Below are 14,236 nucleotides of genomic sequence, written 5' to 3'. Positions count from 1 at the left end.
AAGATTTCCCCCGCGCACATTTTGCATCGGTTCAAGTTGGTCACATGAATTTGCCACGCTGACCAACAGAAATCTGCTGGGTTTGAAAGTAACATGTATCGCTACATTATTGAAAACAGACCTTTTCTACAGCTTTTTTATGACTGCATTTTAAGACAGTACAAACATATTTAACAGTACGAGCCTCTATCTCACAGAGCCTGGTTTTCATTTGCATGTTTATAAGTTAAATTAAGCTTACATCAAAGCAGTTAATATTAATTTGAAAGATCTTCAACATTAGATGGATCCCAGCCCTGCACAGAAAGTATATAATCTTCAAGTCTGGAAGAGATTTACTGCATATCTGAGATACAAGCTCTCAACACTTGTGCTTGTTTGTCTCCACTATAAAGGAGAAACACACGTTCAGACTTTCTGTTGATAATCAGATATGCTTATATAGAAAACGTCAACTTCAGTGGTCAGATAAACAACACTCAAAGCTTAGATCCATCCTTTCCATGCTACAGCTCAAAAGTTAGCATGTGGATTCGCTCTCAGATGCACCTGAAATGAGTCTCAGCAAATTCCCATGAACCTGTTTAGCATTGAAATGCATTTAAGCTACTGTTTATTTAGCTGTTGGATCGTTGATAGTTCTTTTTCATCTTTGTCGTCAGCTGTTCTCCATGGGAAAGATCAGTGGGGAGAAAGTGGCTTGTCTTAGGGCCAGTTTCAACTTCTTACATGAAACTCTGAGAAGTTCTCAGGAATCTGAAATGCATCTGTTGCAGGAGGCGAAGGCCTTACGCACCACGCTAGAGCAGCAGGAGCTGGAGAAGGCCGAGCTGTTTCTTGAGGGACCCGACAGACGCTTCTGTAGTACTACAACCAGCTGAAGGAGGATGAAGAAAGAGAATACCAGATGCAGTTCCAGTTTGAGTGGTAAGATGCTCTGCTGGACCACTCCAAGATGTGTTGCTCTGCTTAGGCTCCATTTAAAGGGGTCATATGATGCTTTTTTTAAAGATAATTATTCTGTGTATTTGGTGTAACAGAATATGTTGACATGCTTTAATGTTCAAAAAACACATTATTTTTCAGATACTGTACATTATTGTAGGTCCTCTATGTCCCGCCTCTCAAACGTTTCGTTTTCTACAAAGTCCCTCCTTCCGACAAGCGCAGTCTGCTCTGATTGGCCAGCTGACCCAGTGCATTGTGATTGGCTGAACACCGCAAACACTCGTCGGAAATGTAACGCCCCTTACCATAATCGTGAGCTTCATCTTTCAAAATAAATGAAAAGACAGTAAATAATGTCATTAGTTTTACCATCAGTTCAAGCCCGAAAGGGGAACAGAGTCGCGTGACAGACACAGTGATGAAGCTGCTATGTGTTTGCAGTACACAAGCCACGGTTAAGACAGCTGACTCCACTGTGATGTGACCCTGTCTCTCTCTCTCTATATGTGGGGGCGTGTTAGAATGAGCCGTTTTAGGGGGGCGTGGCAGAGTCTTAACTTTGATAAAGAATATCTCTTTGGGTTTGAGACTTTAGTCTTTGCAACGTCAGGGATCTTATCTATGCACAATCAGCTTGTAACACTCCAAAGAGAAAGGAAAACTTGAAATCGCATCATATGACCCCTTTAAAATATGTAGAAGGAAGAGGTGTTTGGCATGTTTTAGTGAAGACTTGCTGTGACTTGCAGACCGAAAGGTACTTTATCTGCATCCCTCTGAACACTTGCCTCCTCGTGTCCCGAATACAAAATCACACCTCCAAAATGCATGATGTATGCTGAGTCATGGCTCACACTCCTGCCAGACAGTGTTTGCTGACCTTTTTCTAAGTGACTTTTGCAACAAACATATGTGAATAAGTTTAAAAAAGGGCAAAAGCTACTAATAATCTTAAGTAAGGCTTGCAATATTTTGGTGATGTAAATTTGTGTGCCATTTTGGTGTGGTAAATTCTAGATTGATCAAAACCTCACTGCTTGCATGAAATTATATGTTAAAGGTGCCACAATAAATAAATAAACAAATAAATAAATAGAACATTTCTAATTGACAAAAAGCACCAAATCATAACTATTTCAAATCAAGAATTTACTGATTGTGTTAACATTAATGTAAACATTAATTTTATGATTAAGAACTTCGAAAACGTCTGAGAACCACTGTACTAGAGGTGTATTTTATGTATGTCAGTTGGTCAGACGGGCATTCGTACTGCAGGCATATTACAGCCAGATGTAGTTTCTACACATATGGCTATTACAGCATGTCCTGAGTGGGTCCTTCATCCTTAGCCAAACTGACATGGATTCACATTGCATAGCATGCTTTTGCGCACTGTAATCTCCTTCTTTTTGGGGGCAGTTCAGTTTATGCTGACAGCAGTACTTGCACTCAGCTAGAATATTTGTACACATGGCCTCAACTTTTTGAACAGTTTTATTTAAAATGTTCAATAACCCTAGCCACATTTATAATTGTGAAATATCTTGTGTGCTTAAAAATGATTATTTAGCAAGTTTATATCAGGCATATTTGAGTTCCTTTTTGTATGAATTGCTTCATATCTTGATTCTATTCACGTCCTGATTTCTGTAAAATTCATGAAATTTGTTTCATAGAATTTTATTTCCCCTTTTTAGTATAAAAGAGGAGAAGCTCTGTCTTGAGAAAGAATACCAGGACCGGGGTCTGCTGGACATCAACATGGAGCAGATTGTTGCTGAGTGTAAGTCTCTGCGTGATAAACTGGCTTGAGATACACGGCTGAAAGACAAGCTTATGCGAGCCCTGAAGAGGAATGAACTGCAGCTGAAACAGGCCACAGACTCTCATGAGAGGACCCAGGCTCAGGTGACTCAAAACACATCTAATTTCTTATAATGATAATGATAATAATAAATAATTATATCAATGGTCATACTGTAAGAGTGTTTTCAAAATTTGCCAGGATTTGGCAACACAAGAATGATGTTTAGTGGAAATTACTGCAGAAGCAAATATTTTGTGACGTCCTACATTGCAGAATTGCCGTGAAGCCATTTCTTTCTCACGTTATGTGGATAAAGGCTGATCATGGTTATTTTATAATAACAGGAACTATTAGTTCCTTAGTATTTTAGAGATTTTTGTTACATAAGACATAAGTGGCCTGGTAGCACTTGTGTGCAAATATCCAGTTCCCCCATAATTTTCTGTCTGCTTTTCAGCTGCCTTTTCATTACAATGGAAAAAGGTCCCCAAAAAGAGACCCTTAAATTGAATGATCTTTTCTTAAATGTTATACTGACATAAAGCGTATAGTAGCTGTCATGAATTACATTTGGGAAGTTGATGTCTTGTGTTTTAACATGCTGTACTCGATATAAAACTATTTTAAGCAGCATTATGGTAATATATGGTAACATCATAGTTTTATAGTTAGTATGCATGCAGCTTTTATGAGCTTATATTAATTGAGAACCCACCATGAATATTTTTTCTTTTATTAATTATTTTATCACACCATTTAGTGAAGGTGCAAAGGTGATCTTTGAAAAAGTTACAGGACCTAAAATACATGTTCTCTTTTAAACTATAGACTATAAAAAAATAATTTGCTTGTTTTATATATATTGTTTAATTTTTTTGTGTAGAGAGAGACAGTCCCAGATGGTGACTGCTTGTTGCAGAGAAGAAGAGATCTGGAAAAGGAAGTGGAAAACCTAAAATGCAGTTTGATTAGCAAGGTATGTACAGTACATTATGACAAATGGCTTTCAGTTGACATAATGTCTGAGTGGGGTGGCAAGATACATTACAAAATGAGTTTGTGTCCACTTGTATGTTTTCATGTGTCTATGTGTGAGAGAGTAGCAGTCTGTGGGGCTGAAGGTCTAGCTGGTTCAAGAGTATGTGGATCAGGAACAGACTTTGATTAGAGAGTCCTATCGCCATAGATACGAGCTTCAACACCTTCATCATCTCATACTTATCAAAGCAGATGAAAGAGAGCAGAAGAGCAGTGAGCTCCTCAAAGCACAGGTTAAGCCCTTTACCTATCCAAAACATTTACAGCAGGGTTCCTCAAATCTGCGCTGCAGAGTTTATTTCCAACCCTGATCAAACTCACCTACCTGTGATTTTCTAATGATCCTGAAGACATTGATTAGCATGCTCAGGTGTGTTTGAATATGGATAGAGCTAAAATCTGCAGGAAAGTGGATCTCGTGGGCCAGATTTGAGGATCCCTGATTTACAGAATTGTCATTTTTGGGTGAGCTATTCTGTTATGCTTGATGATTGATATGATTGTTGTTGCAGCTAAAATATAAGCGTGTCAAGCAAGATCTGCAGGGGAAAGGACTGGTTATTCAAGAACACTTGAAACAGACTCAAGAGACCCAGTCAAGGTACTTACTGGTGATTGACACGTACTCTATAGACAGGCTAAAATAGAGCTGAAACTTTTGCCTAATTTAGAAAGAATCTAGTTTGTTAGCCTGTAGTCTGTAAAGTAAAAGTGTACTTAAATGTTTTTTTACCCTCAACAGGTTGGGTGTGTTTGCTAAACTGTATGAAGTCACCGAGCGGAACAAATACCTGAGCCTGATCCACATCTCAAACCAGAACCTGGCAGAGGTGCAAGAGAAGCTGGCCAAACTGGAAGAAAATCTTAAGACACTGCAATCGAACAAAGACAAGTACTGTAGCTCTCACGTTATAGGTTATACCTCTTTTTTTTTGCATACTACAATCTGACTACACCACACCATAAGATAACGTTTGGTTAATGTGCTTGGTTTCACTCTAGGATGCTGCAAAAGTCCCGTCTACAACACTCTCACAGCTACAAGCTCAGAGACTGTATGAAGAATGAGATCTCAAGGGTGTTACAGGTTCTGCAAGAAATGCACCAGAAACGAGAGGAGCAGAAATTTAACCTCGGCAAACTCACGGAGACAATCAACATGCTGGAGGAAAAAAAGTTGCATATGTGCATGAGCTACGAGGCTGCCATGCAAGAACGCACCCAGCGGTGGGAGAGTTATAAGGTCTGTCAGGTGAATTCTTACAGTCTGGGATGGCATTTGCACCATAACTTTATATCTGTGTTTGTGTTCTCAGGGCTGTGCAGCTTGTAGAAAAAGAGCAGGAATTGTGTATTTTCTATGAGAAGCTAAATGTGCTGGTGAAAATGATTGAAGACAGCAACCTGAAGATACAGAGCATGGAGGATGAAATCAGCAACCTGAAAATTTAACAGAAAGACCAAGAAAGACAGAATAATCTTCTCATGAAACAGTTCTTCAGTAAACAGGCACTAGAGGAAGAAAGCATCTTATTACAGATACAGGTACCTCCATCTAAATTCTGAAACTACTGTGCAACCTTTATTTAAAACAACAATGAAAAAAGGGGGTCTTCCAGCTTTTGCATCAGATTGGGTGAAGCAGCCAAATAGATGATCTGTCACAGATACATAAATCAAAAAACAAGTTCCAACAATATAATCAGATTAAACAAACACACTATAATGCAGTGGAATGTAAGTAAAGGTTAGATTATATATAATATTCCAAACATTTATTGCCATCTAAGGTGGCACACATACTCACAGATGTGCTCTTTTTACCATTTATAGTTCCTTCTTAGAAATAAAAGTGAAATAAACCATCTTGGCAAGAATCTCCTTGATAGTTTTATACCACTGTGTTTAATCAACATATTCTCTTCATATAAACATCTACTGCATCAGTGCAGATAAAAGAAACACTTAAATATTAGATTGTGTTACTAGTTCTCATCCTTGCTGTAGGGCTTAATGTCAGGGGTAAAAACATATTATGTCCTCAGACACTGTGTGCAATGCCAAACTATAGTTCAAGTCCAATATTTTTCACTACATTTACATTTATGTCACAAATTCTACATAATACTGATGTGGAGAAACACTTCCTGAAGTCCAAACACATTATGGCTACATTGAAAATATCAGCTACACTACCGTTCAAAAGTTTGCGGTCAGTAAGATTGGTCATTAAATTGATCAGTAGTAACAGTTAAAACTTGAATAATGTTACCAAATTTTTTTAAAATACTGTAAATGCAGTGTTTTAACTCTCTATTCATCAAAAAATTAATGTATCCTTGTTTCCACAAAAACATTAAGCATATTCAGCTTTATTAATAATAATAAGAAATGTTTCTTGAGCACTCAATCAACATATTAGCCTGATTTCTGAAGGATCATGTAACACTGAAGACTGGAGTAATGACTGTTGATAATCCAGTTTTTCCATCACAGGAATAAATTACATATAAGACTTCTTTCAAGAAGATTAAAGCAGAAACAAAGGTTTCTTAGATTGCTTAAGAAGGCTTTTATTAATCAGCTTGCGGAGAAATGATTATTATTATAGGCAAATGATTAAGACATCATTTAACAATCCAGTTAGGTTGCCTTTATTATGTTTGTGAAGACATTTCCAATCATTTGGCCTTCAATTGAGCACAACAAAACAAGTACCACACCTCATGTCGACACCAGATGCAATGTAATCTTTAGTGACTGAAAAGCACAATGACACATCTGCCACCATCCTGACGCCGTTTATCCAAATGACTCACAGAGGGATACAAACACACAATACTCACAGCCTGTGCATCTGTGTAATGAGAGCAAAGGGGCTTTAAATGAGTCCACTGTTTTAATTGTGTCCTGATGGTGCGGCTGTTTTTTTCTGTGCCATAGCTGTCTGAGATGAAAGACAGACTGACTGAGCTAGAAAAGGCTTTTGTGAACCAAACCAGAGCAGGAAAACCGAGTGGAAAAGATCTGTCTCTTGAGGAGCTCATCAAGAAGATTGAACAGGTACAGTTAAAGTCCACATAACGGGAAATATTTGGAGGTTAATGCCTTGCTTGGCAGGGACCCTCCTGTTGGTCAGAATTTATTTTTATTTGTAACACTTGATTCTATATGCTATTTTTTATTTAATAATTATATAATAATAAATTTGTGCCCTCTAGAAGCTTGCATTCTGCAAGTGAACGTCGCTTTATTGTGCCATCCCAAAGAGAGCAGCCGAGTCTTTAGCCATCTTCAACAATCGCCTAAAAACACAACTCTTCCATCTTTATTTGACTCTATTCTTAAAAAATTAATTCTTAAACTCTAAAAACTAATCTTTTTGTATTCTATGTTTTCTTTTTATTTATTAAAAATTAAGAAAAGCAAAAAGGGCCTCTAACACTAGCTTGCTCTATTCTATCTGTATTCTTATTTATTATTAAATAAAAAAAACTTGCTATGTGTACTGCGTTAAGCTAACTGAGACTTGTTATAGCACTTGCATATCATTGCTCTCTTGTTGATTTTGATTGCTTCCATTGTCCTCATTTGTAAGTCACTTTGGATAAAAGCGTCTGCTAAATGACTAAATGTAATTTAAATCATTTTCTAAATATTATTTTTAAGAATTCTTTAAATTCTAGACCTAGTTTGTGTTATATTATACAAAATATTTTATTGCATAAAATGAGATGATGCTGACTTTTTAAAGGGTAATAATTTCTCAATTTAATCTAATCTATTTTTTTTCTAAAACATGATTTCTTATGCTATTACATTATTTGATAATTATATAAATATTATTTTTAATAAATATTATTATTATCAATAATTATTTCTATTCTAGACCTAGTTTGTTATACATATATTTGTACAACATATATATTTGTTTAACAGATTTCATTGAGGCAATGTTGACTTAATTTGATTAAATCTAATAGATAATTTCTCAATGTAATCTAATCAAAAAATTCTCATAATGAGAATGTTATCAACTGATTAAATTAAAATATCTCATAAAATGACTACACAGGGTGTATTTTATATAGTTAGAAAAATATGCACTCGTATAGATAAAAAATCAAAAGGAAAAGTTAATGTCACTCACTGGTGTGTGGGTGTGTTTAGTTAGAGGTGCATTTGGCAGATAAGGAGATTCAGCTCTTGGAAATGGAGCTTGTGTATGAGCAGGTTACACGCCTTTCCCAGCGCTTCCAAATCAAAGCTGAGAATGGTAAAGAAGACACACTGCATCTGGCTAAGAAAGTAAGTTTACAGACAGATTTACTGTAACACTGCATAGCAACATGGTTGGTTTTGCTTCAGGACTCTTTAAGGAGAATTTATACTGGACCTCAAGTGGTAAACCAGAATACAAAATACTTGATGCTTTGACACCCTGCAGACCTCATGGTCTCCAAAAAACATCAGTTGCCCACATTAATGAACCATAGCAAGCTGTCCTTCAGCTTAACTAAACCTCAAACTAATGTGCTGTTACAGTAAACACATAAGGTCATGTAGCCAGGAGTTTTAGCAAATTCATTTAGAACATGTTTGTGTTTTAGGTGAACGAGCTACAGGCTCAGATCAGGGAGCGCACTCGTAAAATTATGGCAGTGGTAGCAGAGCTGTCCATGAGACAAGCGGAGTGTATGACCCTACAGCAGGAGATGAAAGAGAAGGAACTACAGCTGGACTTGTGTCAGAGGAGTGTGGAACAAGGCCTGCCCCCCTCAGACAACATAGAGAACGAGTGGCTGCGTTGCCTTCGAGATCAGCACAGACGCCAGGCAGACGCAGAGGAAAAAGCCAGGGTAAGCTTCCAAATGCACTGAAATCTTACAGTGCCCTCTAGAAGCTTGCATTCTGCAAGTGAACGTCGCTTTATTGTGCCATCCCAAAGAGAGCAGCCGAGTCTTTAGCCATCTTCAACAATCGCCTAAAAACACAACTCTTCCATCTTTATTTGACTCTATTCTTAAAAAATTAATTCTTAAACTCTAAAAACTAATCTTTTTGTATTCTATGTTTTCTTTTTATTTATTAAAAATTAAGAAAAGCAAAAAGGGCCTCTAACACTAGCTTGCTCTATTCTATCTGTATTCTTATTTATTATTAAATAAAAAAAACTTGCTATGTGTACTGCGTTAAGCTAACTGAGACTTGTTATAGCACTTGCATATCATTGCTCTCTTGTTGATTTTGATTGCTTCCATTGTCCTCATTTGTAAGTCACTTTGGATAAAAGCGTCTGCTAAATGACTAAATGTAATTTAAATCATTTTCTAAATATTATTTTTAAGAATTCTTTAAATTCTAGACCTAGTTTGTGTTATATTATACAAAATATTTTATTGCATAAAATGAGATGATGCTGACTTTTTAAAGGGTAATAATTTCTCAATTTAATCTAATCTATTTTTTTTCTAAAACATGATTTCTTATGCTATTACATTATTTGATAATTATATAAATATTATTTTTAATAAATATTATTATTATCAATAATTATTTCTATTCTAGACCTAGTTTGTTATACATATATTTGTACAACATATATATTTGTTTAACAGATTTCATTGAGGCAATGTTGACTTAATTTGATTAAATCTAATAGATAATTTCTCAATGTAATCTAATCAAAAAATTCTCATAATGAGAATGTTATCAACTGATTAAATTAAAATATCTCATAAAATGACTACACAGGGTGTATTTTATATAGTTAGAAAAATATGCACTCGTATAGATAAAAAATCAAAAGGAAAAGTTAATGTCACTCACTGGTGTGTGGGTGTGTTTAGTTAGAGGTGCATTTGGCAGATAAGGAGATTCAGCTCTTGGAAATGGAGCTTGTGTATGAGCAGGTTACACGCCTTTCCCAGCGCTTCCAAATCAAAGCTGAGAATGGTAAAGAAGACACACTGCATCTGGCTAAGAAAGTAAGTTTACACACACTGCACAGCAACATGGTTGATTTAGATCAGTCCTCAAATGGTTTTGCTTCAGGACTCAGAATTTACATTGGATCTCACGTAGTAACCCACAATACTTGATGCTTCGACACCCTGCAGACCTCATGGTCTCCAAAAAACATCAGTTGCCCACATTAATGAACCATAGCAAGCTCTCCTGCTTCTTAACAAATCCTTCAGATTGACTAAACCTCAAACTAATGTACTATGTTACTGTAAACACATAAGGTCATGAAGCCAGGAGTTTAAGCAAATTCATTTAGAGTGTGTTTGTGTTTTAGGTGAACGAGCGGTGGTAGCAGAGCTGTCCATGCGACAGGCAAAGTGTATGACCCTACAGCAGGAGATGACAGACAAGGAACTACAGCTGGACTTGTGTCAGAGGCGTGTGGAGCAGGGCATGCCCCCCTCATACAGCATAGAGGACGAGTGGCTGCATTGCCTTTGAGATCAGCACAAACGCCAGGCATACGCAGAGAAAAAAGCCAGGGTAATCTTCCAAAAAGCACCAATGACTCAAATCTTACAGTAAACGCAGTTCCTGTTGATCATTAAATATGAAATTATGGGTCACAAAACCTGTCAAGTACGTCCATATCTAATTTCATGAATCAGATTAAATAATTAAGAAATTATATTTTGCATAAAGAAAATGAAGTTTATTGTTAGGATTAAAATGTATTTTTTGACAGTATTTTCATCACAATTACACATATGCCTCTCCCCATTTCTCATTACCTCTTAAACTGTTATGAGAGAAAAAAAATATATATATATATAATATTTAAGTTAAAAAAAAATTTTTATTGTATAATTTGTCACTGCATTACAGTATTTAGAATGTAATAAGAATCACTGTTCAAAATAATTATTTATTATTTAATTTCCAGACACATTTCAGTAATGGGAATTTGTAAAGGAAATGTACAATAATTACACAATGAAAAACAAAATCATAAAAATGTTCTCAAGGAAAATATAACTTTTGATTGATTTTAGCATGAAGGGACCAAGACGTGCTTTAATGAGATTTGTCCTTATGAGAATCTCAGTCATGATTGGTCAATTTAAATTCATTCTACTATTATAAGGGCAGTGGTGTTGGATCAGGTCGGTGCTAAAGCACAGATGTCTCTCTGTTTTGAATCATACTTTAATTGAAATATTTAGGTAAATATTTAAACCACCTATTAACATCAGGTTTGTGTGATACTGAAGTATTCTTATGTTTGTGTTTGTTAGCTGGCTGAGGAAGACGAGTGGAATCAGCTTCCAAACGGTGTTTACACCAAGGCTGAGCTTCGACCCAATGCTTACATCCCCATTGACGATCCTTTGCTGGTGCCCAAACACTACGGAGCCCTGGCCCCCTTTAAACCTACCGAACCTGGTGCCAATATTCGCCACATCCGCAAACCAAAGTACAAACCCATTGAGATCTAGAGTGAGTCTGCAAAATCATGATGCTTACAGATACAAAAATAAAAGTCCAGATGTGCTCCCATTCCTGAGGAATCTTGTCCATTTCCTCAGAACTAGTAATGCTAACATAAGACTTGTTTGTCATTTGGGCCTAATTTCTATGCTTAGCAGCCCAGTGAGGCTCCTTCTGGCAAAATGCTGGGAATTCAGACAGTTTCTTTAGAGATCTGCCAGAGCTGAGGGGTGGGAGAGGAGTTAGACATGATGCTATGCCCTCTGGAGCCACGCACAGCTGAATCATACAGAGAAATTAATTACAGAACTAAAAGGGACATCCTATGGAATTGTTTTCTCATTTGATATCACAAAGTTTATTATGAAAGATTCACATAAAAAACATTCATTATTGAGCATCCCACAGTGTATACATATAAATACATATACATATGCACAGGCCCCATTCGAAAATATATGGGAATGCAATTTAGACACAATTTAAATTTTAAATAAAATATGAACAATCAAAAATTAAATCAAAAATTGAAAAATACTAATGCTAATTTTTAAGTCCCATTTTGTGTTTTTTTTATGTGTAATAAATTCAGAATGTTGATTATTATGAAAGATTCACATAAAAAACATTCATTATTGAGCATCCCACAGTGTATACATATAAATACATATACATATGCACAGGCCCCATTCGAAAATATATGGGAATGCAATTTAGACACAATTTAAATTTTAAATAAAATATGAACATAATCAAAAATTAAATCAAAAATTGAAAAATACTAATGCTAATTTTTAAGTCCCATTTTGTGTTTTTTTTATGTGTAATAAATTCAGAATGTTGAAGATAAACAATTTTCAGTATTTTATAATTACATTTGCAAAAATATTTGAAGGCAAGAAAAATGATTTGCTTAATGATTGCATGGCCAATTTATAGCCAAATCATTTGGATGGTTTTATACTTTAGCATTTCACCAACCCCTGATCTTGGCACAACTATATCTTAATCAACTTCATTAATAGTGTGGTTTTCATACACATAATAGCTCAAAGCGCTTTACAGAAAAGTAACCAATAACCATCTAAACACAGCTGCAAAGTGAATAGCATGCCTTACAGGCTAAACAGTATAATTGCAAACATACAATAGCAGCAATATAAAATAACCTTTCAGGAAATTGCTATCGACAAGAAGCATCTTATTTTGTAGAATATAAAAACTAAGCATGAAGAGTATAATGAATATATTATTTTTTTATTTCTTGTTTGTGAAATATTCACAAATGTACCCATTTGACCCCATATAACATCTGCGGGAAAAAATGTTTTTGTTGTTGGTGCTCTTCCATCGCATCTGTGTGTATAGAAAAGTGCATAATATTCCCCATACGTATTGGCATCAGTAGAGTCAGTACGTGTCCATCTGGGTACTAAAATATGATAATTTAAGAGCAGACTGGCAGCCAGGAAATAATCTTTGGTCAACAGCATGACTTTGGGCTTCAGTTTTTAGTAAGATGTCACTAACATTGAGATTTCTGTACATTACTACATTCACCCGAATAAATCAAGCTTTTTTCTTTGGCCAGGTGGCACTTTTTCCCCCCTAAATTCTCAGAATTTTTTCCTTGTTTCCCTTTTTACCACTTTAACCATTTGTACTGGGCTGTTTTTACTGGACTTCGAAGCCCAGCTTGATCTGTGTCTGCTTCAAGGCCATCTCCTCCACAAACCTGACATCCACATTCTCTTCAAAAGGGTTCTGAGCTAAAATACAACACCCACACTATTATTACCTTACAGTAAATGGCAACATTTACAATCCTATAACATATTTTATGAATAACGTCATCTCTGAAATCGTGTACCTTGTTCCTCCCTGTTCCAGAGAATCTTGGTGAGGTAGTTTAGGGGCAGGAAATCAGGATAGGAACATGACTTGCCATAGTCCAAGAGAGCAGAGTCCTAAAAGAAATATCATGCGTTTAGCTGGTAAATGTGGGAACATTTGTTCTGATCAAAGAGCCAAGTCCATGACTCAGTTTCCTAAGAATCAAAACACTTGATTCTTTGTCGATTAAGAACTGAACATCTAAACCGCAGTTGTAATATTTCATTCAGCGTCTAGTCTAATAAGCGGTTTCATCCAAGTATTATTTTCGGCTGTTTGGCAGATATTCATACCAGTTTTAAGCCGTAGTGTTTTTCTAAAAAAAGAAAGCCTCAAATGAAACCAAAAGCTCCCTCAGCTCAAACTGTAGTAATAGCATACTGGTGAAACTGACAAATGCTCCAGTGTATTTGTGTTTGCGTTCTGAAGAGCATCAAAGGTTCCCTTTCAATACTTCACTCGTACTGCGTCTTGCTTAAGACGCATATGGGAAAAAGCCTATTTCATTCACGCAGTGAAACTGCACGGCCATGGGTACGTGCAGGGCTTTAAAAACATCAGACGAAGCCCGCCAAAGCCCGCCAGAATGGGCGGGGCATCTGGCTATATAAGTGGGCGCCCGCCACAGAATTCTCAGATTTTTTCTCCTTCAGCGGCGACTATACGTCTCAAGCTGATCCGAAGCCGCTCGCCGTTGACACGCCTTCGCAGCTGGAATCGGGACCTCTCAGCTCGGCTGACCTGCTTCTCCGCTTCTTCAGCAACGCAGCAGTTCCGGTCCGGTTCCCCTGCCGCCATCCGGCAACTTCAAAGAGCTTCTAAAAGAGCAGCGGTGTTGTTGCAAATGCCGCACCGTTATTGCAGCTCGTGCGGGTCTCCCCTGCATGCCGATGACGGCCAGAAGGAGTGCGTTTCCTGCTTGGGGAAACCCCATGCGGAAGCTACGCTCACGGAAGCTATTTGCTCTCATTGCGAGAGTTTTAGTCTCGCCTCTCTCCGCTCACGGATCGCTTTCTTTTCAGAGGGCGACTCCGCCCCCCGCGCCCTCCCGTTTTCTTCCTCCCAGGGACCTGTGAGGAAAAAACAGCGGGG

At 36.9% G+C, this 14,236-nt stretch overlaps 1 protein-coding gene and 1 pseudogene across 2 annotated transcripts in view; one reads left to right on the top strand and one right to left on the bottom strand.

Moving 5' to 3' along the window:
- Positions 1-761: 761 nt before the first annotated feature.
- On the top strand, positions 762-11,746 carry LOC107557284 (coiled-coil domain-containing protein 146-like; annotated as a pseudogene).
- Positions 11,747-12,057: 311 nt separating this feature from the next.
- Positions 12,058-14,236, bottom strand: part of LOC107557299 (gamma-secretase-activating protein-like) — a 17,344-nt gene continuing 15,165 nt past the window's right edge. For both annotated transcript variants that reach the window (XM_016240679.1, XM_016240681.1), the window contains 2 exons: positions 13,122-13,218; positions 12,058-13,020 (listed from right to left, as the gene is read on the bottom strand). In XM_016240679.1, coding sequence (XP_016096165.1) covers positions 12,926-13,020; positions 13,122-13,218 — 192 coding nt within the window. In that variant the 3' untranslated portion in view covers positions 12,058-12,925. The remainder of the gene's footprint in view (positions 13,021-13,121; positions 13,219-14,236) is intronic.

This window comes from Sinocyclocheilus grahami, unplaced genomic scaffold (assembly GCF_001515645.1).
Source record: "Sinocyclocheilus grahami isolate Dianchi unplaced genomic scaffold, SAMN03320097.WGS_v1.1 scaffold597.1, whole genome shotgun sequence".
In the NCBI taxonomy this organism is placed as follows: Eukaryota; Metazoa; Chordata; class Actinopteri; order Cypriniformes; family Cyprinidae; genus Sinocyclocheilus; species Sinocyclocheilus grahami.
The sequence above is the reverse complement of the archived record's forward strand: the minus strand, read 5'-3'. Positions and strand labels throughout refer to the sequence as shown.